At 45.0% G+C, this 27,500-nt stretch overlaps 1 protein-coding gene across 5 annotated transcripts in view; it reads right to left on the bottom strand.

Annotated features, from left to right (window-relative positions):
• LOC139765626 (BAI1-associated protein 3-like) overlaps nt 1–27,500 on the bottom strand; it is a 463,094-nt gene that overhangs the window by 191,226 nt on the left and 244,368 nt on the right. For all 5 annotated transcript variants that reach the window (XR_011716708.1, XM_071693318.1, XM_071693310.1 and 2 more), the window contains exons 3-4: nt 8,024–8,194; nt 3,704–3,770 (exon numbers count right to left, since the gene is read on the bottom strand). Coding sequence is in view for 4 of the 5 variants with exons in the window: in XM_071693318.1 (XP_071549419.1) it covers nt 3,704–3,770; nt 8,024–8,194 (238 nt within the window). In the remaining variant the exon portion in view is untranslated. The remainder of the gene's footprint in view (nt 1–3,703; nt 3,771–8,023; nt 8,195–27,500) is intronic.

Genomic DNA, 27,500 nt, shown 5'->3' with positions numbered 1-27,500 from the left:
AATTCTGTGGTTGACGCTGACAGTATATGATAAATTTGCAGCTTTCCCCCTTTACCCTGGGTTACATACAGTTTCTTATTTTCTCTCCTGCTTTCTGCTGTTCGTACGTTTCGCAAGATGCCTATTCTATTTTGGATGTTTCCCTTTGAAATTGCTTTTGAGATATCAAAGTCATCACGTTGACTCTAATACTACATATGATGTCTTCCAGTTTAATCTGTATATATTTGGTTCTCTTGATATTTTTCTATGGCTGTTTTATAATAATTCTTTCTCTGCTTCGTATATTCGTGTGCACTTTCGAAGGGGGTTAGTTTTGCATGTCTTCTGTGCTCGTTGCTTGTCTTTATCTTTCATTCTTTTGGCCTGCTTGTCACATCTGAGAAATCGTAATTCTGTGTGTGCGTTAGAGGTGGATGTACGTTACTTCCTCTTGCATTATGGGTCTAGTGGGAGTACTGTACTATTCCTTCATATGTGTCAATTTTGTTTTTGTTTTTTATGTTACTTCTGAGTGTGTTCCTTCTTTCTATGCTACTTCATCGGGTGTGACTTCTGTATGTGTTGCTTTGATATATTATCATATATGACATCAGACGGCATGGGCAACTGAAGCAACTCCTTAACGCATATATATACATATATATATATATATATATATATATATATATATATATATATATATATATATATATATATATATATATATATATATATATATATATATATATATATATATATATATACCCTGGCCTGAGCCAGGTACCCATTTTATCGACCATCCCCTAAAGATGGATGAACAGCTGGGTCCACTATATGGACCGACTGCCGCAACCAGGATTCGAACCTATGAGCTCGACCCTGGTCCCGGCCCGTTGAATACGTACCACCAATATGCACCCGCTGCTCAACACCCGATATGGCGAGCTTGTCATCCCCCGATCATTGCACGTGAATGTTGCAATCACCAGGAGGAACTCACATGATGATGATCGCCCTATTGGTTCGGTGTAGTTAATTGACGATGTGGCCCTTGTGATACGTGCTACTTCACTGTGTGTTGGTATGTGTACCTCGGCTGTGTGTGTGTGTGTGTGTGTGTGTGTGTGTGTGTGTGCTACTTCACTTCTCTGTAAAAACCTCTTACGTTTGTCTGTAACATGACTCGCGATACATTTTCTACTCCATTCTTTTTCCGAATTGTATATGGCTTGTTATTTGAGGCAGGGAGGCACGCAGGCATCAGAGATACGAATAAGAAAATCGACACAGGGCCACACTGTGTCACTCTAATCACACCTCACCCACAGGACCATCATGGAGTGTCAGTTCCTGGTGTCTGCATCATTCACGACCAATGATCGGGTGGCCACGTACGCCACAGAAGGTGTCTCTGCCATCAGGGACAAGACTGGTGGTCGGTCGTGATCTTTATCATAAGCTCCTCACTCCCCTGGGCAAAACATACCAGTCTCGCCACACACACTTGGCTCTGGGGATGATGACCAGTCTGGAGGGAGGCAGGCCAAGTGTGTACCTTCTCAATATACGAAGAGGAGGAGGAGGAGGAGGAGGAGGAGGAGGTGCTTGATGGCGTGTCTTGAGACTGAAATGCCACCACTGCTATTTTACACCTCAAGACTTTACCTGTGGTTACTGACATACACACGTCAGTAGTGATATGTGAAAACTGACCAGGAGAGATAAGTAAAAAGCTTTCGAATGTGAATTTCAGGCCATTTAGAAATGACTTGAAATACACCCGAAAGCTTGAAGCTTATGTGTTCATTTTCCAGGAGAATTTTCCCCATGGTAGATCTTATATATATATATCATCATTACCTGTCTCGTAGCCCAAACGTGGTAGATCTATATCACTATAACCCGTCCTTCTAAACATTAGTTAAGATAGATAATCGTGGCTTTATCTCCGGGCAATCTGGACTTGATTCCAATGGCTGAGATTGTAAGATCTCTTGGTCAAGCTCACCACATTTTTGTTTTGTTTTGTGTTCCTTCGACTTCACGTCTTTCAATTTCCTTGTGATCGCAAGACTGCCACTGATTCTCCAAGCTGACCTCCTCGTAAGTTTTGAGCTCCCGCTACAAACCCGCTCCATCAGTCATGATGAAAGATGAGAGAGTAAGAACCATCTTGACCTTTCAAGTTACGTGAAATGATTGACGAACGATATACCACGACCACGACGGAACTCAAGCCACGATCAAACCTCCGGCATTTCCTGTATTCTCCACCTTCTCTTGACTACCGTACTCACAAGAACCCTCGGATAAACTCTCCTCGCATTCATCAACTCCTAAAACGAATCACTTCTGTCAACAGTCAAGATATATATATATATATATACTCCTCACTATATTTGACTGCCCAGAGCGGCTTCGGCCACAAGAGTCACCTGTATGAGTCGTTCCCACAATTTTCAGCTAATTGAAATCTAGATGCGTCTTGCTGGTTTACCTATATACACAGTGTCTGACAGTTATAGTATGCAACTTTTGTTTAAGATGCAAAATTGTGAATCTTAAGGAATGTTTGGGAGAAACAAATGTATGTCGATCGTGTACTTGGTGTTCGATCCGACTTTTTAGTGTTAGTTACAGATAGCATTCTCTCATCCGTTATCACCCCATATCAAAGACTATATTCTCGGTCTTGTAAGGGAGTCTATACGCCCAGAACCATCTGAATATGAAGTCTCAATATACGTGTCAAGTTGTCTATAGATTCTCAAGAAATCCCTCTCGTTTTCCATCTTTATACGTTTTATGCTCTACCATCTGGTCCATGCATTCATGATTTTAGGTATATATATATATATCTAAACAAATATTCAATTCTTATTCTGTTCCTAAGTTGTAAATAGCCATTCCCATTACTCATTAGGCTTTAAAGATGACATAAACTCATTATATACGTGTGTACATTATAGGACTTAAAGCTATCGATAGCAACAGGCAATTAAACCAGTATGTGTACGATGCATCAAACACACTGGTTCGAAAAATCTACATACGTATACATTTTTCCAAGTCCACATGACTGGAAGTATAGCTATAAACATCTCTTTCGATTGCTGACCACAGGAACTGGCTTTGCCCTACCAGAGACCCCAGACAATGAAGACCACCTGGGCCTGTTACACGGGCCTTGGAAGGACCCCAAAGACCAACACGGACGAACAGTTAACAACTCGTCACGGCTTCATCATAAACCATCGGGGGTCACTAAAATCACCAAGTCTCCTCTCCAAAATCCGTGTTACAATCCCCAACAACATTTTACATAACAGGGAAAGAGGAAAACTTAGAAAATACTTAAACATTTACATCAAAAACATTGATATACCACGAGTACACCGAGAAAGAGAAAGGACCGATGCTGCAGAGGCCTGCGTGTAGGGTTTGAAAACATATTAGTGATAATATCAACTTGGTCTAAACACTGATTTCAAGATGATGGTCAAGCAATCTACACCCTGGGCTCTTGAGAGGGACCATGAATCTAAAAAAAAAGAAAAACAAAATTAACAGCCCCCCACAAAAAGAAATACACAAGGAAGAGTTACGAAATCCTTGGGAGAAAATAGGAGAAAATATATAGGCAACATTTTGATACGGAAGGATGTGGATTTGAACTAATCTAATTGGTGCTTAAGAGTGAGACGAAAGGTTTAAGACTCACCATTAGGATCCTTGGCCTCCAAGTTCTCGGCTTCAACAACAACAAGGTTCAACACCAAGATGGGTGGCTGTTGGGAGAAACAAGAGACAGACAGTTAATGATGAGGAGTCTCAAACACTCCAAGTGTTTCCCTGGTGAACACACACACACACACACACACACACACACACACACAAACACATGTATATCAACTGACTTATATTTCTTTCTTGTATCTCCGCTGATGATGTGATTATTACACGAAATTGCACTTGGGAACTTATCGTGTTTCATTTCCCCGTGGACTCATAGGAATATATATATATATATATATATATATATATATATATATATGGGGCCAAGATCAAGTGCTGCTGATGAATCTATTTCTTTTTCCAAGACAACCTCCCGAGTTGTTCACTAGATTCACAGATACCATAATATCCCAGGGATAACCCATACGTTTGCAACACCCAAAACCTCGTCTCAAACATGGCTGGTATTATCCTACACCACAAGCCACTCCGGCTACGTTCATGGGACACTTAGCTTACAAGGAGCCAGAAATACGCTGCCCACCATGTATTACACATGGCATATTGGAAATGGACATTTAGTGACCCCCTGGCTACCGGCCATTTACAGTTGCGTATTGTCAAATATTACTGGTTCGCTCTGGTTCTAGGAATCTGGCATCACACCACCCGATCCCGGATATAGATGCGCTTACACACAAGGATACGTTTGTGGTACAGGATATGACACAGAGGAGGACAGGCCTACGTTTGTGGTACAGGATATAACACAAAGGGGACGAGTCTACGTTTGTGGTACAGGATATAGCACAAAGGAGACGAGCCTACGTTTGTGGTAGAGGATATGACACAGAGGGGACGAGTCTACGTTTGTGGTACAGGATATGACACAGAGAAGGACAGGCCTACGTTTGTGGTACAGGATATAACACAAAGGGGACGAGTCTACGTTTGTGGTACAGGATATAACACAAAGGGGACAAGCCTACCTTCGTGGTACAGGATATAACACAGAGGGGAACGGGCCTACGAGATTCAGTAGAGAGAAGAGGAAAAAAAGATGGTAGATTCTGTCGTTATCAAATCATGTGCTCCCAAATTAGTACAATATCTGGCAGGAAAAGAAAAAGAAATGTGAGTGTTATTTGCCCACCAAGACGGCACACACACACATCTATAACCTGGTCACCTCGACAAGACCTGACAGAGGAGCAGAGAGGACGAGGGAATCTGAATACACAAAGAAGTTTATGATTATCGTGGAGGTTCGTCGGAGGTTTTAACTCCATCTTTATAGACTTCGATACCAAATCGTTCTGGAGGGCGCGATGTGATAGTCCCTATGATTCGAAAGTGTCTATAGGGAAGAATGCGAGAAGAAATTGCCTAATATTTTGGTTCACTTGTGTATAAGATAAAAGTCGTACTCATTGATATTATACGTTCGGGTATGATACATTGAATCCTTAGGTTTGCCATATACGTCATCATGAAATGGTGTGAGGATCAGTTGTTGCTAATCGTCGAAGAGACCAGCAATCCATGGATGATACAGCGCAAGGTGTTAATGGATGGCACCAAGTACCAGGTCAGGTATGTCTGTTTTTTGGTATACAGTACCTCATCAATACCAGGTCAGGTATGTCTGTTTTGTGGTACAGTACCACACTAAATCCAGCCAAGGTATGTCTGTTTTGTGGTATAGTACCACACTAAATCCAGCCAAGGTATGTCTGTTTTAAGGTACATACTTCATCAATAACAGCTGTGACATGTCTATTTTAAGGTACAGTACCACAGTAAATAGCAGCTTATATATACGTCTGTTTTATGGTACTTCACCAATCAGCTGAGGTATGTCTGTTTCATGGTACTGTACCACATCAATATCAAAGCAGATATGTCTGTTTTGTGGTACAGACGCCGAGAAATCTGAATATGTAATGACTCCTTTAACTTAATTTGACGGGAGGCAAAGTTAATGGCAAGACAGTAGGATTACCACAACGTGTATAGATGACAAAATAATCCCTTACTATTGCAGAAAATAAAGGAATAAACACCGTTTTTTCTTAAAGGAATAAACAGTTTTTTTCTTAAAGGAATAAAGACTGTTTTTTCTTAAAGGAATAAACACTGTTTTTTCTTAAAGGAATAAACAATGTTTTTTCTTAAAGGAATAAACACTGTTTTTTCTTAAAGGAATAAACACTGTTTTTTCTTAAAGGAATAAACGCTGTTTTTTCTTAAAGGAATAAACACTGTTTTTTCTTAAAGGAATAAACACTGTTTTTTCTTAAAGGAATAAACACTGTTTTTTCTTAAAGGAATAAACACTGTTTTTTCTTAAAGGAATAAACACTGTTTTTTCTTAAAGGAATAAACACTGTTTCTTAAAGGAATAAACACTTTTTTCTTAAAGGAGTAAACACTTTTTTCTTAAAGGAATAAACACTGTTTTTTCTTAAAGGAGTAAACACTTTTTTCTTAAAGGAATAAACACTGTCTTTTCTTAAAGGAATAAACACAGTTTTTTCTTAAAGGAATAAACACTTGTTCCTAAAAGAATAAACAATGTTTTCATAAAGGAATAAACACTTTTTTCTTAAAGGAATAAACACTTTTTTCTTAAAGGAATAAACTCTGTCTTTTCTTAAAGGACTAAACACAGTTTTTTCTTAAAGGAACAAACACTGTTTTCTTTTTTCTCAGTTGATTAACTACAAACTTCACAAAATTCCAAGGAGCAGCAAACCTCAGTTTCACAAATCTCAAAAGAACAAACGATTTATTTAAGAATGTTCTCAGAAGACGTAAGTTGTGTATGTCAGCAGCACAATCTAACATGACTTATTGATTTACAATTTACACCGACAAGCTCTAGCGGTCCAATGATTTACAGTTACCACACACACACACACACACACACACACACACATACACACACACACACACACACACACACACACACAGAGGCTCTAGTGCCTAACTGATTTACAATTTACACTCACGATTTTTAGATTTACAGTTTCTACACACAAAGGTCTGGTGCCTCACAGATAGAACTATAAGTAATCTTTCATTAACCACCAATTATAACGTTACGTTAACCAAATAAGTTACTTAACGTGGTAAGATAAATCCCTCAAACTTTAAGGGTCTTAACTTAGGTATCTGACACAGAATATATTCTAACCTGTATCTATCTATCTATCTATCTATCAAATCTTTTTTTTTAATTTTCCAAAAGAAGGAACAGACAGGGGGGCCAGGGGAGGATATTCCCTCAAAGGCCCAGTCCTCTGTTCTTAACGCTACCTCGCTAACGCAGGAAATGGCAAATAGACTCTTGGAGTACTTAGGTCACACATACATAGTGGCCTTCTTCGATTGTACCTCTCTACCACCTGAAGTAGGTCTTCAAAGATCTCTTCGGTTGATGGCTTTAAGTAACCTGAGAAGTAGATCGGCCTATATAGCCCCAAGCCAACCAATGAACCATGCTTTTACCCTGTTTACATCCAGACCTGACGACACCACACCCCTCCCCCCAATATCTGCTCCTTCGAACCCAACACCTCCCTCTGGTAAACAGTCATAAGGGACAGAGTCTAAGCCTCTTATATTGAACATGTCCGAGAAATCAGCGAAGAATCCTTCGTGGAATAGCATCTTTGATGCTGTTTAGCAAGAGGGTCTCATTCACCATCACACACACACACACACACACACACACACGTAAAACCACAAGGAAACAGAGGATACGAGGTGTCAAACGCTCCCTCATAATTCCACGTCAGGACTGAGTAACAGATACAATAACCAGGACATAATAAACTCACCAGCCGCCACTGGACGGGGCTGGACAATGAAATAAGAAACAGGTGAAGGGATTAGGGTACAGTTCACCCACACCCGCTCCCTCTCTCGACCACCTCACCTCTCTCAGGTTACGCACTCAGGTTAACCTATGTTCTGGTTAACATAATAACAGGTTTTCCAGTAATAATGTTCTCTCTGTCTGCATGTACCCACTCCTGGCGATGGAATTGTGCGAAAGCGTTTAACGCTTCGCATTTCCCGTTTTTCTGTGGGTTTTACCTGCATTCTATGTACCTTCGCTCCTTGTAGTAACTTATAATAGAGTTTACTTTCTTACACTCTATCACATACTCCCACCACTCCTGTTTCAGGAGTAGTGCCACCCCTTCCCTTGCTCTTGTCCTCTTACCAACCCATGACTTTACTCCCAACAACAACAACAACAAGACTACCAACATGATGAGGTGTGAGAAGCCATACCAACCTTCTCCTCCTGGGCGACGGCCTGGAGCCTCACATGGTCCTGGGGTTCGATGTGGAAGGCCGCTTGGGCGTAGCGCGGCAGGTCGTCAGCCACGTCCCGCTTGTCCGAGTGCTGCCGAGCACCCACCTTGTGGAACACCGTGTATAGGACCTCCACGTACAGCGCCTCCATCTGCGGCACAAGAGGGAAGAAAGGAGTGTGAGTTAGTTACCGTTCATGGCCAGAGATCCAGCTGGTGAGAGCAACGTACTGGGAAGCCATTCGTGCTTCCTCGCCGTTGCCCACATCAGCACATTAAAGACGAAGAAAAGCCTTCCTTCGTCCACACAAGAATATACCAGGTTAACCCCCCCTCCCATTTCACTGGCTCAAATCCTCAAAGGGGTAGAACACGAGGCGATTGGACTGGCTATGAGCCGGGCTGCCCCGGGTCCAAGATTCGAACCGAATTACTCTACTGCCAAGGGAGAGGCATCAAAGGACACCAACATTCCCCCATCTAGAATTGTAAACAGAGGCTCGGTTGAGGCAACTTGGGGTGGGTGGGTCGGTGGCTCGAACCACCTCCTCCTCCTCCTCCTCCTCCTCCTCCTTCTCTTCCTCCTCCTCCTCCTCCTCCTTCTCTTCCTCCTCCTCCTCCTCCTCCTCCCTCACCCTCTACCCTAAGCCTCAACAACAGATGGCTCTCCCTTACCAAACGTTTAACTTTCCTGTATCATACTCTTTTTCTTTCGTCCAGATATTTGTACAGGAAGTCCGTTCCACCCCCCCCCCCCCATAGTGGGACCAAGAGCTCAAATGAATTTCTTACGCGCCAGCGAACTTAGCAAAAGGGGGGGGGGGGTTCGGTCCCTCCCTCCCTCCCTGGCCACGAAACCTCCAACCCCACCAAGGACGAGTTAGTGGGTTCTCTCTCTCTCTCTCTCTCTCTCTCTCTCTCTCTCTCTCTCTCTCTCTCTCTCTCTCTCTCTCTCTCTCTCTCTCAGCAAGTTCCCTAGGAAGGCGAGCACTGGACAGGCTTTTCCATAAGTTCTGCCCAAGTTGAAATTATGACCTGGAGTCACGAGAGAGGGGATAAAGACAAATACTATATTTCGTCCTAAAAACCTGTACGGTATTTGTTTACTGCCTCCATCTGTCTCGTACCATCCTCTCTACTGACACCCTCCCTCTCTCTACTGACACCTTCCCTCTATCTATTGACATCCTCCCTCTCTCTACTGACACCCTTCCTCTCTAGTGACACCCTCCCTCTATCTACTGGCAGCCCCCCCCTCTTTCTACTGACACCCCCCCCCCCTCTTTCTACTGATATCCTCCCCCTCTCTAGTGACACCCTCCCTCTTTCTACTGACATTCTCCCTCTCTCTGCTGACACCTTCCCTCTATCTACTGACACCCTCCTTCTATCTACTGACACTCTCCCTCTATCTACTGACACTCTCCCTCTATCTACTGACACTCTCCCTCTATCTACTGACACCCTCCCTCTATCTACTGACATCCTCCCTCTCTCTACTAACACCCTCCCTCCCTCTCTCTCTCTCTCTCTCTCTCTCTCTACTAATACCCAAGTCACAGTGGAAAGGAGGAAGTGAAACCGACGAAGGGGACACTGAAACATTTTAAACAGTTCGTAACTGCTTCTCATTACCTGTCGATCCCCTTGGTACCTTGGCCCGGCTCTCGGCGGGGATGGAGAGGGCCTGAGGGTGCTGAAGATGTGGAGTATATCAGCCACCTGATATACCCACCAGCACTGAGAGAGAGAGAGAGAGAGAGAGAGAGAGAGAGAGAGAGAGAGAGAGAGAGAGAGAGAGAGAGAGAGAGAGAGAGAGAGAGAGAGAGAGAGAGAGAGTTTTTAACCCCGATCCAAAGCTGAGCCATTTATCTAGGCAGGATAGAGGAAGGATGAACAGCTGGATGGGCTTGTGGACCGATTTCCCCAAGCCCGGGGATCGAACCTGGACCTGCAGACGACACCACCGGGGCAACAACACCATCCACACCTTCCTCCAGAGTCAATTACAACAGTGAATATATTTCATCTCTGTGATGTATAATGTAGAGAACTATAAACATTTTGTGGACGATTTATTCATTCATCTTTTCCCGATATATTCTTTTACAAGATGTAAACACGAGTGATAATCACATCGTAAACCGTTTACAATCGTCCGGGAAATGACTGCAAGGAAAGGGGATTGGATCCAACATCTGGTGTTTGTGGATGACCGAAGTGCATATTGATCAGTATGGATGACATGACTTCTAATGACCTTCCTTCTACCTAGAGGGAAACCCCAGCTTCAGCTAATGACCTTCCTTCTACCTAGAGGGGAAACCCAGCTTCAGCTAATGACCTTCCTTCTACCTAGAGGGGAAACCCATCCTTCTACCTCGAGGGAAACCCCAGCTTCAGCCTCTCTCTCTCTCTCTCTCTCTCTCTCTCCTCTCTCTCTCTCTCTCTCTCTCTCTCTCTCTCTCTCTCTCTCCTCTCTCTCTCTCTCTCTCTCTCTCTCTCTCTCTCTCTCTCTCTCTCTCTCTCTCTCCCCCTCCCCCTAAACTTTGTCTTTCCTTCATATCGTCTTTCCTGAATGGATAATCATTTAACCCTTCCCGAGTCTTACCTCCATCCTACGACCCAACAGATCATAAAGACCACCTCTTTTTCTGTTGCTGCCTCCGGGAACGCTTCGTTGTCACCCTTTCTACAGGCAAGTGTGTGGCAGCAGAAACAGCTGTGACAGCAACGAAAACAAGATTTCGAAAGAGAGGTTCTTGGATTTCAAAAGAAACCCGACCCATGACCTTTCTTTGACCCACCACCCTGTGACGTTTTCGAGGTATTGTGAACTAGAGACAAAAAGGGGGGGGGGGAAATAAATAATGTCTGTTCCGTTGTCTGTATCCACGTAGGGTTATACCATCCGAGAGAGAGAGAGAGAGAGAGAGAGAGAGAGAGAGAGAGAGACAGACAGACAGACAGACAGACAGAAGAGAGAAGAGAAGAGAAGAGAAGAGAAGAGAAGAGAAGAGAGAGAGAGAGAGAGAGAGAGAGAGAGAGAGAGAGAGAGAGAGAGAGAGAGAGAGAGAGAGAGAGAGAGAGTCAGGTCGGGTTAGCGTCCCATCTCCTCGCGGTAGAATTCCAAGCAGCGCACGTCTGGTCATTGTCTATCTATCTCCTGGGGGAGCAGATCGCCTTACGTTGTGCGAGAGGGACATGATGACAGCTAGGACAGGCGATATGGATAATGGTTCTTCGAGATGTAACTCCTACAGGGGTTTGGGAAACGTAAAACAGGAGGGGTGGATTTCCAACCCAGCCCCGCCACCCAACCCCCGCTCGCTCCCACCCCTTTTTAGTCGCCTTCTACGACACGCAGGGAATACGTGGGTAATTTTCTTTATATATATATATATATATATATATATATATATATATATATATATATATATATATATATATATATATATATATATTCCTATGAGTCCACGGGGAAAATGAAACTCGAAAAGTTCCCAAGTGCACTTTCGTGTAATAATCACATCATCAGGGGAGACACAAGAGAGAAATATAACAGTCAGTTGATATACATCGAAGAGACGAAGCTAGGACGCCATTTGGTAAACATGTGATTGTCCAAAAAAAAACCGTATGAGCTTTGCAAGAATCAGAATTACCTGACCAAACTTCTGTTCATGGGGCGATGTGTAGGGCTGCAACCCAGCTGGGAAAGGTCTGGCTGGAAACGTCCAGATAAAACGCTATTGATTTTCCGTCCGCCACTTAAAAAGTCTCACCCACTGGACGCTGCATTTCTACTGGCCAATTCACTGCAAATTTTCCTCCTCCACCCCCCTTTCCCCTCACCCCACCTCTCACGAAACATTTAACGCTCCCATCAATATCTTTTTTATTCCATGCAATATGGCGTTTTATTTTTTTTATTTTTTGGCGAGAGTGGATTCCCAACCATTAGAAATATCTTGATCAATTTCTAAATCTAAGTTCAGTAGGTAAGAGAGAGAGAAAAAAAGAAAGATATCATTGGCCAATATAGCTCTAAATCCATTTTCGTCTCGAGATATAAATATATTTGTTATCTTTAAATGACACATACTTTATTTACGTTTAAAAAAATATATAGAAATACAAATTTCCCGCTAACAGAAATAGACTAAAAATTTCCTTGGCGCTTGCCAGAATCACCTGTGGTATTCAGATACTTTCTCTGTCAATCTTGTTCGGAGATCTATACTATCTCTGTCGTCCAGATATCAGTATTATCTGCATTCGTCAGATATCAGCATAAACCACGTTTTTTAGGGATCTGTTCTACCTGTCCATGTTGTTCAGGGATTTGTTCTACCTGTCCACATTATTCAGTTATCTGTTCTTCCTGTGCACAATGTCCAGGGATCTGTTCTACCTGTCCATATTGTTCAGGGATCTGTTCTTCCTTGCACAATGTTCAGGTATATGTTCTACCAATCTATGTTGTTCAGGTATCTGTTCTTCCCATGCACAATGTTCAGTTATCTGTTCTACCAGTCCACGCTGGGATAGGGGAGAAAGAATACTTCCCACGTATTCCCTGCGTGTCGTAGAAGGCGACTAAAAGGGGAGGGAGCGGGGGGCTGGAAATCCTCCCCTTCAGTTTTTGATTTTCCAAAAGAAGGAAGAGAGAAAGGGGCCAAGTGAGGATATTCCCTCAAAGGCTCAGTCCTCCGTTTCTTAACGCTACCTCGCTCACGCGGGAAATGGCGCATATGTATACAAAAAAAAAGAAATATATCTAATCAATCGCATTTTCTTTCATTTTTCAGATTCCATAATATGTCTCTTGTTGGAACTTATATTCAAGAAAATGACGAAGGCGTCAAAGAATCATTTTCCCCACAAGCCGACGGAGGTACGCTCTGTTGACGGTCTCGCTCACAACAGAAAACATCCAACTGTGTACAAAGGAAGTAAGAGGAAAAAGAAAGAAAGAAGTCATATGCACGAGAGCAAGCAGCGAGGCAGTCTTCAGTTTCCCTGGGTAACCCGCCTAAGGGGAAATCAATCAACGTGAAACATTCTTATAAAGAAATCTATTGATGCTGCAACAACAGAAGAAAAGAAGAAGAAGAGGAGGAGGAGAAGGAGGAGGAGTAGAAATATCCCGTACAAGACAGCGACGCGTTTTGTTGCGGCCGGTGGGAGAGAGAGAGAGAGAGAGAGAGAGAGAGAGAGAGAGAGAGAGAGAGAGAGAGAGAGAGAGAGAGAGAGAGAGAGAGAGAGAGAGAGAGAGAGAGAGAGAGAGAGAGAGATCCCACTCGAAGCTGCCGCGGGATCTAGTTAGAACAACAATTTATGTTTTGGGAGTTTTACGAGTTTATAAAGAACATGTTCTCTCCACATCTGACTACACCTTCGCGTCAGCTGGATGACCTCCTGGGTTCACACTGGGTTCTTGTAGCCTTGCAAGGCTTCTCGGCAACGAGTCTTCGTTCTGGTGCTGCCGGCGAAATGGACAAATCCTTCGAAATCATCTGGATAAAAGGATGACTTCGAGTTACCCCCCCCAAAGATTCCTTTGTCTTTTGCGGACATAACGAAGACATTGCCTTGCTCAGGTCGACGTCTTGGTTATTCTGAGGTGAGGTTGTGACACTCATCTCCTCCAGTTTCCAATAAATGGAGCCCCTGGATGCTCAGGAAGTGACTGAGAATCTCATTTGCTCTGCAGACAGAATAGCCAGCCACATTCTCCCAAGTTTTCCCCGAGTTGGTCTGGATGATGCTAGCACAAGATGAGGTTGATCAAGGTTTTGGGTTTAGTCGCTGCCTTCCTCCCTCAGTGCCATCAAACGTTTACGTTGCCCTCACTCAATGCCGTCAAACGTTTCAGCTGCCCTCAGTCAGTGCCACTAAACGTTTCAGCAGCCTTCACTCAATGCCATCAAACGTTTCAGCTGCCTTCACTCAGTGCCATCAAACGTTTCAGCTACCTTCACTCAGTGCCATCAAACGTTTCAGCTGCCTTCACTCAGTGTCATCAAACGTTTCAGCTGCCTTCACTCAATGTCATCAAACGTTTCAGCAGCCTTCACTCAGTGCCACTAAACGTTTCAGCTGCCTTCACTTAGTGCCATCAAACGTTTCAGTTGATTTCGCTCAGTGCCATCAAACGTGTCAGTTTCCTCTCACTCAGTACCATCAAACGTTTCAGCTGCCTTAACTCAGTGCCATCAAACGTTTCAGCTGCACAAGTGACCCACTTCACTAGATGCATTAGGAAATAATAATGACCCTGTACCCATCCTGTACATTGCGGCTCGAGCACCCTCGCCAGGCATGTCTCTCTAACCCCCTTACCTAAACCACGGCAGGAGACCCTCGAAGCTGCTCTGCCACTTCGAAGGACAAGAAACAGAGGACCATATTAATCCTCAGCTGTGTAAACAGTTGTCAGTAACAGTCTTCCTTGAGCCTATGTTTCTGTTCTACAGGAGGATCTGGGGGGGCGTCATCCACGCCTGTGAGATCCCTTCGTCATTTGCTTCCAGAAGAGTTGAGTGAAGGATGTGATCTTCCAATACACAATACCTCGTGGTATTGACAACCATTGGTCGGACGTACGATCTGGTTTTGTTCACGGAATCCCAATCTAAGGAACTTTTGGCGTCTTGGAAAGAACTCGTCCACCAATCACATTTAAAGCACAAATTTTTACGTAAAGCTGATAGAAAAGATGAATAGTCCAGTGGTAGGGTCTGATAAGGTGAAAGCACGAAGCATGGATCAAGAAACCAAAGAAGGGGATTCTTCTTCGAACACTATAGATGGATCTTCTAAGGATCCAATAGCAGAAGATCGTAAACAGCGATTCACTTTTGTGCTAGACCGAGAGAGAGAGAGAGAGAAAAAAAAATGAGTATGACCTTATCCATCACTGACTCCAGCAGCGTGCCACTTGCTCGATACTCAGTCCCACAAACTGAGAGAGAGAGAGAGAGAGAGAGAGAGAGAGAGAGAGAGAGAGAGAGAGAGAGAGAGAGAGAGAGAGAGAGAGAGAGAGAGAGAGAGAGAGAGAGAGAGAGAGAGAGTATTTTTACCAGGCGCGGACAAATACTGACTGGCACAGGGCAATGTGTCTACAGATTTGACCCCACACACATTGACCTGGGCTGAGCGAGCCCCCACAGACCTACTGTTCTAACATACGTCCATCTATGATCAAGACTTCCTCTCAGAGAGAGAGAGCCACTTCGCCTGGCGTCATGCGCAGAAATCATATGCTTCGCTTTTCTTCGCGTCGCTTCGTTTTCTGTTGTTAGGATGATAAACGTTTTCTAATCCTTCCTTAATCTTGTGTTGAAATACGATATTGTACAGAACGAATCTCCGTTTTCTAATGATATATCTCCTCTCTACTACAATCTACCTAATCTACCACTGCCTAATCTGATTCGTCGAGATTCGATTTGATTCGGACACTTCAGGATGATTCGACTCGGCAAGGCGTTTCAGATTCGTAGGTGAGTCCTCTAGTTTCTTAAATAGCCGCGTCTGGTCTGTAAGTAGAGATTCGGTTGTTCGAAACCACACAGATTCGAACAGGAACTTCTACCATTTGGTCTTTGAAATTAGACCAGCGTAAGACCCACCAGTATATATAAGATCATCAAAATCTCTCCGGCATCCAAAAATAATGAAGCAACGAATTGCCCTAGAGATGTAGATTTAGTCAACAGACTCAAATCCCATAAAGTTGGCTATGAGTAAAACTATATGAGTTTCGATTCTACGCTTCACTTCCCAATTCGTCGATGTATTGAATATTTCACAACGAGGTTACTGGTTCAAATAGTGATGGAATGTCAAGCAGCAAAAATGCCAACCATGATTCGAAAACGTTTGTGTACACAAATCTTTTTCATTTACTTTTTAATGATAAATACTTTATTCACAGGTTTGGTATTGCTATGGGTAATCCCTTACCTCCCGCACTCGCCAACTTGTACACTGAATATTGTGAAACTGGATTCTTAAGCAATCATAACCAGATGACACTGTATAGTTCAGAAAAAATTGGTATGACTTCTTCGTCCACTTCATTCAGACAGTGATCTGTTCTCAACAAGACGGAACAATGTGTTCTAAAATCCATAAAGCTAACTATACAAGAAGTAAATAACAATGGCTTATCTTTCCTGGACGTTGAGATAATACTGAAGCAAAAAAGATATGTTAAAAGTGGAAGTGTACACCGAGAGCTGATAATCTATCTCTTATCTATCGTCTGTTCTTATCATCAGAGGCATGTTGGATCATCTGTATTCGTCTCTAGGCATCAAAGACCTTATGGACAAGACAGTAGACGCTGAATTTTCGACTGAAATGTAAACCATATCAGGTGTGAGCAATACGCTTCAGTGTGCTCCAGTCGAGATCATAAAACCCCCAGTGTCGTGACATAGTCTCCCCTCCCAAGATGAATATCACAACACAGCAACACACAAGGCAAAGACTTCACACGAGACACTTGTTCTACGAATCCTATGAAAACTTCAAGGGTGCTGTTGTTACAACCCTGTCTTTACAACCCTTTGAAAGCTTGGCGTTCTGGTGGCTTTTCTCCCGTGGGACAATACGGTAAAAACAACCTTATTCATCGTGGTTCTAAGACGCTGGTGAAGATAGTGATAGGCCTTATGCTCACGTGTGTGTGTGTGTGTGTGTGTGTGTGTGTGTGTGTGTGTGTGTGTGTGTGTGTGTGTGTGTGTGTGTGTGGATAATTCAGATATAATTGCACGTTACAGTGAACTACATACCTGATTGTGAAAAGACTCGTAACATACAAAATCTTAAGACATGAAGAATGGGTTATATGCAAATTGGCCAGCCATCGTTTTCATTTCTGGATACACTATAGAGTAATAAGTGCGAGTATTATAGCACATAATGGCAGATGATAGCCGGGTAATGATGGATAACAAGAGGTAATAAGGCGTAATAAGGCTCCCATGTCAAGGTAAACAAGCATTATTATGTCACAAGTTACTTATTGACTGAAAAACGATCATCGAACTCCCACCCTCCTCCCCCAGCACACACTACCACTCCCAGTTGTGGGGGGAAAGCATCATCAAAACACACTGGCTACGTCCCTCGAAGCTGACAGCTCTACACACACACACACACACACACACACACACACACAGAGCATGTCTACGTGGCTATGCTATTATGTCCCAGCTGGGTGTATGGTGGTGGTGATGATGATGATGATGGACGAGGGAGAGAGAGAGAGAGAGAGAGAGAGAGAGAGAGAGAGAGAGAGAGAGAGAGAGAGAGAGAGAGAGAGAGAGAGAGAGAGAGAGAGAGAGAGAGAGAGAGAGAGAGAGAGGACGACACGGCGAAACCAAAGTGCCACGACGGCAACTCTTGCAGAAGACAGGCAAATGGCCTCCACACCTTCTGCAGACACAAGCGAGCCGACGAGTGATTTGCGCACCTCAAACCTCTTCGCCATGCCTTCAACACACACCCGTCAGCCGCACCCAGAACCTAAACGGACCGATAAATTATTTACCTAGTGTCCAAGCATCATTTACCTGGTGTCGAACCCAAGAAACAGCAGGTGGTGCTCAACAGAACACCAGCACTTGAACGGCTGTGACCTAAGGCATGTGCGCGAATGTAATGGTGTATGTAAACTCTGGTCGTAGAACCTGCTGGACCGATGGTGTACGTAAACTATGGTACAGGAGCCTGCTGGACCGATGGTGTACGTAAACTTTGGTTCAGGAACCTGCTGGACCGATGGTGTACGTAACTCTGGTCGTAGAACCTGCTAGACCGATGGTGTACGTAGACTAGGTACAGGAGCTGAGTGACTTATTACTATTTTCCATGTAATTCTGGAGGGCAAGACTTACACAGGGCTGCTCATGTATATGTAAACCAGCAATGCCTCCTGCAGTGTTGCCATGGGAACAGGTTTACCGTAACACCTGCACAAAAGACACAGCGAGGAACTCTGTGGCTGCGGAGAATAAGCACAAAGGAAGGAAGGACGGGACTCATAATGGGTGGAAAAAGTAAATTCTTTTTCTCTAGCCCTTTTTTTCTTTCCTCTCGTGCTTAATCTTGTATATGTATGTATGCATAGCTGTATTCGTGTGTGTGTTTGTATGTGTGTGTGTGTAAAGGTCTCTCTCTCTCTCTCTCTCTCTCTCTCTCTCTCTCTCTCTCTCTCTCTCTCTCTCTCTCTCTCTCTCTCCCTCCAGACCCATTGGCATCAACACCCGGATGCCCTGCACGGAGGCATGTCTGCCCCACCAGATGATGACACGGACATAAAGAACACTACGAACCGTACTGTAACCCAACCAGGTCTCTGGAGGGAGGAATCCAATCTCACATCACATCCTGGTTGTGCCGAGAATTAATCTTCAATTCCCTTACTTTGATCAACTTCATCCACGAGCAGAGAAATGATCACCATCAAATCCTTCATTCAGGATCAACACCCGGTCTAGATCAACCCCGGTTAAAGAGTTGGTCATCGTCTCGAATCACGGAGCTTCAGCTAAAGTATGATAAACATACGTAAATGGGATTCGGAATCATTTCGAATCAAAGCTTCACTGTCTTCGGTACACACACACACACACACACACACACCCAGGCAGGTGGCGCGCCCTACCACCTCCCTTTTGATTGCAACTTATGTGTCGCACCTGCACTGTTTCCGGCCCTGTTCATACCCCAATAGATCCCGGCATACAACATGTTCGTCAGATAGAAATTGGACCTTTGCTCGTGTTTCACACCACGGTTTGAGGTTCACTGATGGAATTCGTCTCATAATTGTAATTTACTGCACTGCTCTCTACGCTACGGGTATCCCTCCACATCAGAGACCTCTCCATATGGCCACAGGCCTCTCCATACCACAACACAGGCCTCTCCACACCATAGGCCCTCCATACCATAAGCCTCCCCGTATTACAGGCCTCCCCATACCACAGGCCTCTCCATACCACAACACAGGCCTCTCTACACCATAGGCCCTCCATACCACAAGCCTCCCCGTACTACAGGCCTCCACATACCACAGGCCTCTCCACACCATAGACCCTCCATACCATAAGCCTCCCCGTACTACAGGCCTCCACATACCACAGGCCTCTCCATACCACAACACAGGCCTCTCCACACCATAGGCCCTCCATACCACGAGCCTCCCCATACTACAGGCCTCCACATACCACAGGCCTCTCCACACCATAGACCCTCCATACCATAAGCCTCCCCGTACTACAGGCCTCCCCATACCACAGGCCTCTCCATACCATAAGCCTCTCCACATCAAAGGCCTCTCCACACCAAAAGCCTCTCTATACCACAGGGCTCTCCATGCCAAAGACCTCTCCACTCCATAGGCCTCTCCATACCACAGGCCTCCCCACATCAAAGACCTCCCCATACCACAGGCCTCTCCGTACCATGGGCTTCTCCATACCACAGAGACCTCCAACTTTTCATCAGCTATTGCCCAGTATCTTTATCTAAATCTCTCGTAGGCCAAATGTATATTATCATTATAATAATTATTATCATTATCATTATAATAATAATAATAATAATAATAATAATAATAATAATAATAATAATAATTATTATTATTATTATTATCATTATTATTATTATTATTATTATTATCATTATTACTATTATTATTATTATTATTACCCTTATTATGACTATTATCATTATTATCATTATCATTATTATTATCATTATCATTATTATTATTATTATTATTATTATCATTAATACCATTATTATTATTATTATCATTATTATTATTATTATTATTATTATTATTATTATTATTATTATTATTATCATCATATCTATTCATGTATTTTCTCGCAGTATAGAAAGTCACGCGAGGGTTTCACATTAACCCCCACAGAGGCCGCTTGTTTAACATCCGTAATTTGCCAAATTGGATCTAAATAGCCACAATCTTGCACCAGAACTACAGGAAACAAGTAGCATTAATTTAAAGCCATCGTAACGAGCCTAGTCCATCTCTTTTCTACGTTCCCGTTTTCTTTGACAAGCAACGTTCCTGTTTTCTTCGATATGGAAGTGGAATTTCACGTGTATTCTGTTAGAAATGTCATTTTTGATAAGGGCACTGTGAAAAGTAACTCCTATGTAGCGTAAATACCGAAGAAACTTTAAGGAAGAATTCGTATTTAAGTCACTCAATGCTTCAAACTTAGATAAAAAGAACTATTTGAAATCATTAAACGATTTAATGTGAAAACCAAATGGAAGGAATGATAATAAAAAGAATAACCTTCATTTCATTCGTTTTCGCTCACTTCTCTCGAGCTTTGATTCAAAGTCATTAATCCAGTTATTAAAACTTTATAATTTCATTATTCACATAGATATTTAAGACTTTCTGAATACTTTTTTTCTTTCTTTTTTTCTTCTCGAGAAAATGAACCATTTTTTTTAACATATGGTGATTAAATATCCTTTTACGACGACGCAACGAAGCAGTTAACGTAGTTTAGGCAGCCGAGTTAAGGGGGATATTGCAGCTCGCGGTAATGAGCAATTCTAGCGTTATCTTCCTTAACGACTCTATGGCTATTGGTGCTTACCGTTGCCTTCGGCATACCCGTTGGCGCCCCCCTCTCACGTACCTGTTGACCCGTTTCTGTTGACGACTCTATGGCTGTTGGTGCTTACCGTTGCCTCCGGCATACCCGTTGGCGGCCCCCTCTCACGTACTTGTTGACCCGTTTCTGTTGACGACTCTATGGTTGTTGGTGCTTACCGTTGCCTTCGGCATACCCGTTGGCGCCCCCCTCTCACGTACCTGTTGACCCGTTTCTGTTGAATGTTATCATGGCTCGGTGGGACGTAAAGTCTGTGTTGGGAACTCGACGCCATTTCGAAAACCAGGAACATCCCAAAATAAACGGCCCTTCTCATCTGGAAGTTGAGGAAGTCGAGGGCGAAAAGTGATGGGTGACGACCAATATAATCATACGTAGGTGAACTTAAGAGCGAAGCCAAGAACCAACGAAGCCTAGAGAAATTCTGAGAAATGAGGTGAGGCAAAGGGAAGCAGTGGGGTGGGGGATCAAAAGCCACTGGGAGGCCGTAGGTGGGGAAATGTCCTCGCCAGTGGAACACTGGTGTTTGGGAGCCTCACGCCTGAGGGATGAGCCTTGGGCCAGAGAGCTGCTCAAACTACTGCAGAAGGCTGGCGACGGTGTACTGTCTCAAGGTGGTGCTTCCCAGTGAGCATCAGTTTACGTAATATTAGTCGTCCCTTATTGGCCTTAAGTGTACCCCAGGCTAGCCTCAGTGTACCCCAGGCTGGCTAGCCTCAATGTACCCCAGGCTGGCTGGCCTCAATGTACCCCAGGCTGGCTAGCCTCAGTGTACCCCAGGCTGGCTAGCCTCAGTGTACCCCAGGCTGGCTGGCCTCAGTGTACCCCAGGCTAGCTGGCCTCAGTGTACCCCAGGCTAGCCTCAATGTACCCCAGGCTGGCTGGCCTCAATGTACCCCAGGCTGGCTAGCCTCAGTGTACCCCAGGCTGGCTAGCCTCAGTGTACCCCAGGCTGGCTAGCCTCAGTGTACCCCAGGCTGGCTAGCTTCAGTGTACCCCAGGCTGGCTGGCCTCAGTGTACCCCAGGCTGGCTGGCCTCAGTGTACCCCAGGCTGGCTAGCCTCAGTGTACCCCAGGCTGGCTGGCCTCAGTGTACCGCTGGCTAGCCTCAGTGTACCCCAGGCTGGCTGGCCTCAGTGTTACCCAGGCTGGTCGTCCATGGCAGGTCGCAGCGTACCCTAGGCTGGTCGACCCTGGGCTGGTAGCACAGTACCCCAGGCTGGTCGACCCTGCCTTGCTCCAGTGTTACCCAAAACTGGTCTTCCCTGGCTGGCCCCAGTCTACCCCATGCTGCTGGTCCCAGGTCAGAGACCAGCAGCATTTCAGAGGCAGGAAGCAACAAGCTGGTCAGTACACCTGTTGCTTGGAAATCAGGAATTTACCAAAAGACTATCACGCCCACAAGTATATGAGTACTACATGATCATCCAGCGCCTCGGCTCATCTATTTTACCAAGAATTAGTCAAAACAGGTGTTTTCATGAAAAGAAAATGCCTGAGCATCGTATACACACACACACACACACACACACACACACACACACACACACACACGTGTCAACGTCGCTTCGAATTGTGTGACACGGATCAATAAACTGTGCGTCCGATTACCTGCACCAGTTATTGGCTTCCTCTTCCTCCCACGCACTCCCCTAACCAACCAGAACAATTCGGGACACACACACACACATACACACTTGCTCCCACGACCGTCTTCCCCCGCTGACACTAACAGTGTGGGTGAACGAAGTACAAAAAAAAAGGGGGGGTGGTTGTGTGGGGTTTGTTGTTGTTTATTCATTGCTTGCAGGAGGATACAGTAGCTATTATGGTTTATTAATGGAACGTTCGGGGAGCCAGGTGTGCGCCGGAGGGAAGGAAGGCCTCCACACACACACACACACACACACACCTGCCTTTACACACACACACCTGCCTTTGGGGGAGGAGAGCGATCCCACACTTGTATTACGTCAAGGGTAATTATATTTCCTAATGAGATTTCAGTCTTGAAAACACGCAAGTAAATATATTCTTTTCTAGTGGTGTGTGTGTGTGTGTGTGTGTGTGTGTGTGTGTGTGTGTGTGTGTGTGTCTGTGTGTGTGTGTGTGTGTGAGTGGTGAGAGGAAGGGAAGAAGTGGCCAATACAATCCCTGTTGTCCCGAAGTGTCCCACACAGCCCAGCTCGTAGTACTGGAACCGTTTTAGGAGCTTCACGACCATACGTGAGGGGGTTCTGAGCTCACTGTGTCAGACTTTCTCTCAGTAGAAATGTTTATCCTTGGGCGCCTCATCCGTCCACACACATATGCTAGGATGTCCAATGGTTGTTCTGTTCTTAACTCATCCAACACTCCCAGTTAACCCTGGGCTGCCAACATGACCACAGTTACTCATCCAACACTCCCAGTTAACCCTGGGCTGCCAACATGACCACAGTTACTCATCCAACACTCCCAGTTAACCCTGGGCTGCCAACATGACCACAGCTACTCATCCAACACTCCCAGTAGCTCCCCCATCTCTCACGTTCCCCTCAAGACGAGTATCAATACGTGCCCACTACAGGCGGGCGATCCTCCACCTGGTCTCAATCATGTATTATAACCAAATGGAATCACAACCATACAACCTGCTCATATACGGAGACAGTAGAGTGCTAAAATGACCTTATATACTTCGACCGGTCCATTCGAGTTACGCAACCTGATAATGGCGTATGGCGTATTCTTAAAAGGAAGTGTAAGAGGGACGCTACGACTCCTCCTCCTCCTGCACCAGGCCCTCTTGACCTGTCGCAGGTCCCATTAACCTAACCCAGGTTCTCACACAGAGGGACGCGGATCTACATATCAAAGGTGTCTGGGAACTCCTGGGTGTACGTTCACTTCAGAACCGCCCTCTTCAGGCCATAAAAGAAAAGAAAGAAAAAAAAAACGAATAAAAGAAAGTCGTGGAAGTGGGCATTCAGGTTATTCTCTCTCTCTCTCTCTCTCTCTCTCTCTCTCTCTCTCTCTCTCTCTCTCTCTCTCTCTCTCTCTCTCCATGGTGGGTGGCAAGCAGCCACAGACCAGGGGAGGGAGTTGGGTACATCATTCGATCGAGGAAGGCGAAGGTGGAAGACCTGCAACAGGAGGATGGAGTGTGGGCGGAGGATCATCTGTCAGTGCAACACTGATGCAGACCACCTCACCCCATCCACCTCACTCCCTCCTCCTCATTAGCGGCCCTAGTGGTTGTGTGGCATAATCCCCTCATTACGTCCCAGTTACCCAGAGTCCCGGATCTGGTCGGAAAAAGGACATCTCCGACCTGTTGGCCGATGACGTCCAATCTGCATGTGGTGTAAAAGGCTCCATCGGCTCAGGTTCATCGAGTGTAAGACGAAGAGCAAGGGTTGAAGAGGGTATGGGTCATTATCATCATCATCTTGGCTCTTCCTTCTTGAACGTGATGGACAGGTGAGAACTCCCAGTCCAGACACACACACACACACACACACACACAAACACACACACACACACACATACAAACACACTCATACACATACACACACACTCACTCACACACACACACACACACACACACACACACACACACACACACACACACACACACACACACATACACACACACACACACGCAAACACTCTCACACATACACACTCACACACACACACTAACTCTCACACACACACACACACACACACACACACACACACACACACACACACACACGCGTGATGAAAACACCGGCACTACCAGGCTGAGTCAGCCTAGCACCTGAGTAAGGTGGGTGAGTGACGCCTCACCCACCTTACTCACGTGCTAGGCTGATTCAGGAGATGGGTGGGTGAGTGACGCCTCACCCACCCATCTCCTGAGTCAGCCTAGCACCTGAGTAAGGTGGGTGAGTGACGCCTCACCCATCCATCTCCTGAGTCAGCCTAGCACCTGAGTAAGGTGGGTGAGTGACGCCTCACCCACCCACCTCCTGAGTCAGCCTAGCACGTGAGTAAGGTGGGTGAGTGACGCCTCACCCACCCACCTCCTGAGTCAGCCTAGCACGTGAGTAAGGTGGGTGAGTGACGCCTCACCCACCCATCTCCCGCAGTGAGTAGCGCTCGACGGACTGGTCAAGACGTCTGCATCAGCTCGCTGGGTGGAGACGGGGTGTCTGATGGGATGGATGAGGGGGGACAGGAGTCTGTCTGTCTGTCTCTGTCTGTCTGTCGGGTGGAGTGTGGGACAGCGGGTTCTGAGCGGCGGGGTGAGGGACGGTATCTTGAGAGATGGAGTGTAGGATGCGGGTGTCTGAGAGGGAGGCGCGCGATGAGATCGGGTTTGTTTACCTCATTATAGTTCTTAGTCATCGTAGATCTATATATATATATATAGATCTATATATATATAAACACGAGAACATCTGGGGGTTTTCCTCTCTCTCTCTCTCTCTCTCTCTCTCTCTCTCTCTCTCTCTCTCTCTATATATATATATATATATATATATATATATATATATATATATATATATGTTACAAAAAAGGTTGAGTGTTTATCGGTGCTTCTGCTACGATTGGTTTGGCTATTTGGGCTTCAGTTCCAACGGCGGCCAAGAGAACTTGGAGAAACACAAGAGAAGAAAATGAGATTCATAAGCAGAGGATCAGATCATACAACAAGGCATGGAGTATCTTCCTACAAATAAAAAAAGAAGTGTTGAGGGAAGGAAGACATTATACAAATCCAAGACAGACAACCAATCCTCTCCCACACCCCTCCAGTCACAACTGAATGGCCAATCAACCCATACGAACAAAACAACAAACCCTTCCAGGCATCACGTACGCACAACACATGATATTCACAACCACACAAAGAACAAGACATGGTAGACATCGCGGTATGACCTAGCACTCTCCATGCAAAGAAAATGGACGTGGAACAAAGCGGGTTTCGTTCGCTTTTTTGTAGAGCATTTTGACCCGGCATTATTACACTCTGTGTGATGATACTCATCATATGTAGCTGCTGTAATGAAGCTAAGGTTGTAATGAAGCTAAGGTTGTATTGAAGCTAAGGTTGTATTGAATATAGTCAGTCGGACTGGGGTCACCTCCTGAGGCGTTATGGAATAGAGTCAGTGGGACTGGAGTCACTTCCTGAGGCTTTATGAAATAAAGTCAGTTGGACTAGAGCATCTCCTAAGATTACCCTCTTTTGTTTCAGGCTATGGAACTCGGAACACCTCTGACGCGATGAGAGACGCTCATCAAATTCATTTATTTTTTTCCCTCATTCATCCCTTCATTAACGAGTACGTCACATCTTGCCGTACGCCTGGAACCTTGTGAAGAAATTCCATGACTGCTAATTCAGTTTTAAATGAGAAAGTTACCCCAGGAGGCCCTAAAGAAGCAGCATCGTTAACCCCCCAAACCCAATTTGTTGTTTGTCGACACAGAAGCCCCGGGAGCACTTTCCAAAACTCGTCCCATCTGAACCAATTTATGGATACACATTTGAGACGTTGCCGATGCGCCCCTGCGAGAGGAGTGGATTGGAAAACGTCAAAGAAGAAAACGGATTTCGTCTGCATACGGGGGATGTGACCTGCCTTAGGGAGAGGACCGGAGTGTAACTCCAAGATGGCCCAAAAGAGAGATAGGTGGTGGTTGAGCGAGAAAGGGAGGAGGAGGAGGAGGAGGAGAGAGGTATCGAAGCATCACTTTATACAGGAAGTCTTGAGGAGGAAGTGTTCGTAGTTGTGTTGTTGATGCAAAGCTGCTGTTGGCTTGTGCGGGTACCTGAGAAATTTCATAGACGTAGTAGGATGATGCAAAGGAAGGTGACAGGACAGAGAGAGAGAGAGAGAGAGAGAGAGAGAGAGAGAGAGAGAGAGAGAGAGAGAGAGAGAGAGAGAGAGAGAGAGAGAGAGAGAGAGAGAGAGAGAGAGAGAGAGACGCGAGTCATGCAACCGGTGCAAATGACACTCGAAGGACGGCGCATCATACTGACGGAAGGACGGCGCATCATACTGACGGAAGGACGGCGCATCATACTGACGGAGGGATGGCATCATACTGACGGAAGGACGGTGGTACGAGGAAATGAAGTGGTGGATCACTCAGCCAAAAGGATGTACGAATGTCTTTAGGTACATGACGATGGATGGTTAGACTTGGGTTACGAGCACTGAGGAAGGTGCCTTAGCAGCTGTGAACATTGAAAAACACCCGAGAACTTGACACAAGAGGAAGAATACCCAAAAAAAAAAGGTTGAGTGTCTACAGGTGAAGCCTGGTGGTGGCTGAGGCTCTGAATGAAGTACATAGCAGAGGGAAAGTAGATTTCAAAGCACACCATTTTCTTTACTGAATGGAAGGCATCTTCTCGGGTTACAAAATATCAAAATGATATACGTAACGAAGAAAACGACGATAAAACAATTATAATTACGAGTTGTCCATGATCGTTAAGCATCTGTATGAAATAGTTACTCTTGAATACACTCTCTACTTGCTCGAGATGATGGCGCTACGAGTGAAGCCAAGCGATCATTCTCTCAGTCATGATGTGTTATGCCTTGGCTCTATATACATTGAGTCCACAGACATCACAGGTCAGCGAAGGTACGCCTCACTGATAACTGATTTCCCGATGTGTTATGCCTTGGCTCTATATACACTGAGTCCACAGACATCACAGGTCAGCGAAGGTACGCCTCACTGATAACTGATTTCCCGATCACGTTTACTGATGGTCGTGGTGGTGGTG

Source organism: Panulirus ornatus, chromosome 4 (genome assembly GCF_036320965.1).
Source record: "Panulirus ornatus isolate Po-2019 chromosome 4, ASM3632096v1, whole genome shotgun sequence".
Taxonomy (NCBI): domain Eukaryota; kingdom Metazoa; phylum Arthropoda; class Malacostraca; order Decapoda; family Palinuridae; genus Panulirus; species Panulirus ornatus.
Note: the sequence above shows the minus strand (reverse complement) of the source record. Positions and strands in the feature narration are given on the sequence as shown.